At 48.5% G+C, this 4,939-nt stretch overlaps 1 protein-coding gene across 1 annotated transcript; it reads right to left on the bottom strand.

Annotated features, from left to right (window-relative positions):
- Positions 1-2,968: 2,968 nt before the first annotated feature.
- Pmar_PMAR014258 (hypothetical protein) lies at positions 2,969-4,188 on the bottom strand (the record flags this gene model as incomplete). The annotated part of the gene is made up of 3 exons (XM_002778720.1): positions 2,969-3,088; positions 3,117-4,081; positions 4,131-4,188. 3 exons carry the CDS (start codon positions 4,186-4,188, stop codon positions 2,969-2,971), a joined length of 1,143 nt encoding a protein of 380 aa, XP_002778766.1.
- Positions 4,189-4,939: the final 751 nt, after the last annotated feature.

Below are 4,939 nucleotides of genomic sequence, written 5' to 3'. Positions count from 1 at the left end.
GCGCGCAGTCGGGATCGAGGAAGTACGAGAGAAGCAAGATCATGAGTTGGAGAGTCCTTTCGTGGGTCCATGCGTTACATTGTCGATTGCGTGTCGCGTTCAGTTCGGGAGCCAATGATGACTCGAAAGGGATGTAGGTGCATCAATCACGATCATGACTGACGATCCGTCAAAGCAGCTTTGTGAGAGACAGGTTTTCGCTCTCGAAAGACCTCGTTTTTGGGTGGTCGAATTCTGTTCAGTTTCTCGAAGAAATCTGGTTTATCCATGTCTTTGAAGGCTTTCCTGTTATATTGCCTATCTCTTAATGGCACTTTCGTCGCGTAGGAGAAGCTCTGTCTTCGACCCCCGACCACATTACCTGGTGAAAACTCGGGCTGAGCTTGGCCTCCTAGCGCTGTAGTACAGGTGCTGTAGTACAGAAGCAAGTATTACTTGCCAAGTAACTAGGTTACTGTAACCCCAAGTTGAACTTCAATACTTGAACTTAGTTCAAGTTCAAGTTCACCTTGCTTCAAGTTGTTTCAAGTGGCACCTCATGACGCACGACGAACGTGGCGGTCCAGTGGATGATGAACTCGACATGGAAATGCTTGGGATCAAAAGTATATCTCCTTATTACTTATCATGGTATGAATTACTTTGCAGTTGCATCTCCGAGCGTTACAGGCGAGCGAGAAAATAGATGCGCTCGACGGAGCGAGGTGAATTGCCATGAATCGCCATGCGAAGACTTGTAAGCGCTCGCCTTGATGATCGATTCCAGCCGTTGGGGCTTTTACGCACAACAACCAGTTCTGAGCATCACTACGATACTCTATCTATGCGGAGAGCTATTCTTAATGCAGAACGAGCTTTTTTATAAACGAAACGTGCGTAGAGATCAGTAAATAGCCATTTTTGTTAGATTTCCTGGAAATTCAAGGGTCGTGGAAATTTTTCCGAAATTTCCTTCGGAAATTTCAGGAATGGAAATTGGCACTTGCAAAAATCACACCCTGGGTTCTTCCCAGTGACAACTCAGGATCATTTGAGGGTTCGGAGTCATTCATTAGGAAATGAGGGTGATAATATCTGATACCGATGTCATATGAATCAATAAGTTTGACCGAAAAGAATAATGGGCAATCCGTGAGGCTTCCAAAGCACAAGCAATGAGCAATGGGGCACGCACACACATAGCCTGATCGATTGTGTTCGGGCGACGACGACCTAAGTAGTCGCACGCACGCGAGAGCAGCCTCAGCACAGAGACCTTCCTAAGAGCGGAACGCTGTACCCCCAAGGGCATTTGTCAAGCTACCATGATTAACCATGTTGTATATGATCAGAATATAGACTATATTGTGTTCATATGAGTTGATAGCCCAATGCCCTACTGAGTTCTCCTCCTCTTCCCCAACTGAACCACACTTACATGACTCTGTTCACGCTGCAGGATCCTATGACTGTTCGCTAATGATACCTTACATGCTCCACGGAATAGGAGTCTACCATTTGGTGAATTCTGATCGATTACCCTGTGCTTTGCTATACGAAAACTCTGCAACCTGAGGGGAATACCATTCAGAAATTGTAAGTGGCGAATTCTGATTCCGTTAGTGAACAACCCTCGTTATTACATATCGATTTTGAATTCTATTAGACTCTAACTCGATGCTTTTATCCACGCATCTCTAACTACTAATGATCACCGTCACGCGCCACGAAATACCCCCACCCTCTACATCGCACAATCCTTCCATCCCCCCTTGCAACTACTATCATACAAATGGAAAACCTATAAATGATCAACAATTTGGCCCATACCACACCATCGTCAAATCCTCCTACAGTTTAGGTGTGAATGGAGAGTATGCACTTGGTTGACCACATGTGTTGGTGATATTATGTGAATTCTGATAAAATTTCGAAGGCTTCATGTACACTTCTAGCTGAATCCATATGTAAAGTTGTATCAGTGAGGAAGCTCCTAAGCTCAGTTGAGGAAAGCGATTGATGTAACTTGACAGAAAATTGGGAATATTTATTCTCACATTTTTCCCGTATGGTACGTCTGAAGCGAAACACTCCCGGACCAACACTAAGGTGCATGCCAGAGGTTAACTGTACGTGAATGTCAAGGTGGAGAGTTTACTGTAAAGTGGATGCTGATAGGAACCTGTATGAGAACCTCATATTAATTTCCATCATTTCGAATAGTCCTTCATCATTAACAATAGTCTGATGTTGCGGACCTTCGAGCCAACTAGGTTCGACAACACGGCAAAGGAAACGTACAAGGAGAGATACCGCATATCCGAAATAGGAAATTGGAAATTGCGGAGCACTGTTATGAAGGGCCTCGCAGTTATGGGAGACTCTCCCAGGGAGAGGTAGTTCAGCATGAAACTCCGGGGAAAAAAGACAGGGAAAGTGATAAACTCCACGTGCAACGATGAAGACGAAATTTCACCTAGTGTTTTTCCGGTCACTGAGGACGGAAATTTTCAACCCGGTCAATCCGGACGAGCATTCAAAGGAAGCGTACTTACATTCCGTCTATGCACCCCTTATAAAACTGAAACCAAAAGCCTGCTATTCACAAATGATGTGTGGCATGATACATGGTTGTCCCCTCAGAAGGGATCTGGATCGAATACATCCCTGTTACCACTACTCGCCAGCAGCCGATATTTTGATACTCGAACTTCGACAGTTTTCCGTCCCCTCGGTACGAAGTTTGGTAAGTATAAGTTGGTTGTCCCGGGTATGTGCGTCCCTCCTCCCCCTGCAGTGCGTAGTGGTGACCGCGTGTTGGCTCTGGCCTGTTGAACTAGTTTGTCGAACTTCTCTGCTATACCGAGGCCCTTGGCAACTGGTCTTCTGCCCGTCTCCCCCCACCCATTTGCGGCGACCTCAGTGCTCATCATCATCATTCCCACCCTAGAGGACGAGGAATCCGTATTATTATCATTCGTGTTAACTGTTAGGGCATCCGTAACAGGCTGGGTTTGAATGCTTTCAGCGTCTGTTGGGCCTTGAGGAGGATCCAGTGTTTGTTGATCCGATGGGAGGCCGAGCCGATTCCCATCACAGACGGATTCACCTGCGAAGGCCAACTCTCTGGCCACTACTCGATCCTCTGCCTCGAACAAGACCGTGTCTGGATGATATTCCCCAATTGTCATCGCTACACCATCACCGATTTGATCTTCGCCCACTGGTCGAGCCTTCTCGATCCGGTCATAATGTTCAGCCAACACCGCCAAGGCAATCTCCCTATCGTGATCGAAGCCTCGCATCCCTTCCTCATCGAAGTGATTATCCACTCTTGGCTCGTCCATTCCACCCACAGCCATCAAACAGCCATTCAACAGATGATGATCCTCTTCTCCAGTCGTTATTCCCCCACCCCTTGCTGAGGCCCCTTCCACGTCCTCTCTGGTCCGCCCTCGACCGAGCTCCTTCAGTTTCAACACCTCCTCCGAGACGGGAGTCCCACCAGCCACCCCTCCCTCAGGCGGCTGCGTACCATCCTCATTATCGTATTCATGAGGGCGGCCCTCAGATATACGTCGCAGTTCTCCTGTTTTTATATTAGAAGTCCCTTCACCATTGAGAATGGTTCCTTCTTCTAAGAGGTCCTCCACTCCGTCACTGGTAGATCGATCTTGGATATTCTCGTCAATTGGAGTAAGGGTAGACATAGTGTTGGCAAACAGGTCAGCAACAAGAGCATTGGCCACCGAAGCTTCAGCCACTCCCTCGTATTGGTCCTCAGTAGTGGCTGTAATAACACTGAGGCCAGCTGAGCTCGATGCTCCTCCACCACAACGTGGACTCTGATCACTGGACTCCTGCCTCGACCATACACTTCGAGGAGGATACTCCCGTCTCGAGGAGGGCGGAGCGTTGAAGCTGAACTCGATATCATTCGGGAGGTCCCCTAGCTCCTCGGTGATCTCGAGTAGAGATGTGGTAGCCTCTGTCCCAGTCTGCACACCAGCCGGTCTACTGCGAGTATGGAAGCCTTGCAGTGTATGTAGTAGCTCCTGATGAGCCTTGGCGATCTGGAGGTACGTTGAACGGTACTGACCACCTAGGAATCATATATCGACGACGACAAGCAACACATGAAGCGGCATTACCTTCTGCCGAGGGATCATTAGCCTCGAGGGACATGATGCGCTCTCTGGTGTCCATCATGATGCCGTATGCTGCCTCTTCAGGCCTATTACGTGGCGACGACTCCTACATCGATCTAGTCGATACTCTACGACGACATTTAACTACGACCTACTGAGTGATGGGATCTCTGCGGTAGAAACCGATCCGCCGTTCGATGCTTATCCATTTGCGTGGATGTTCGTCGCTGTCCACCCGGCCGCAGTAGGTGTGCTATTCCCTCCCAGGTAGTGTTCTCAGGTATGGTTCCACTCACTCTATACCCTCTACTGTCACATCTGGCCTTCATCCTTTCCAACACTGTATTGACCTCATCCATCGGGGAAGGGGTCGGGGGTATTTGCAGACTGATTCTGGTCCGCGGCCATTCTTTCCGGAGGTTACTCAATTTACAACAATTACACCATTAACTGCAGCAGCAATCACACCTCGGGTGCTGATAGTGCATAGATCGATCACACCAACGTCCCTAGTGCGGACGAGTTTCTATCCCACTTCGCACCTCGAGTGACCCTACTCCCATATAGACAACGCAACAGCAATGATCACCGAACCCGACACGCTACATGTACGTATGGATCATCCGATGGCCGCCTTCGAGCTCCTCCTGCTCTTAACTGCTAGTCCCCATAAGCCTTCTCAGAACAGCCGCATCATTCTACTGCGAGTCCTTGATATCCTCCACCTAGGATTGTAAGCTCTGTGTGACACAGTAACGAGTCGGTGTTCGCGTCTAGTGCTGGATAGTCATCAATCACATAATGATGGCTGA

Source organism: Perkinsus marinus (genome assembly GCF_000006405.1).
Source record: "Perkinsus marinus ATCC 50983 genomic scaffold scf_1104296948410, whole genome shotgun sequence".
NCBI lineage: Eukaryota > Perkinsozoa > Perkinsida > Perkinsidae > Perkinsus > Perkinsus marinus.
This window is presented reverse-complemented; position numbering and strand designations above follow the sequence as displayed.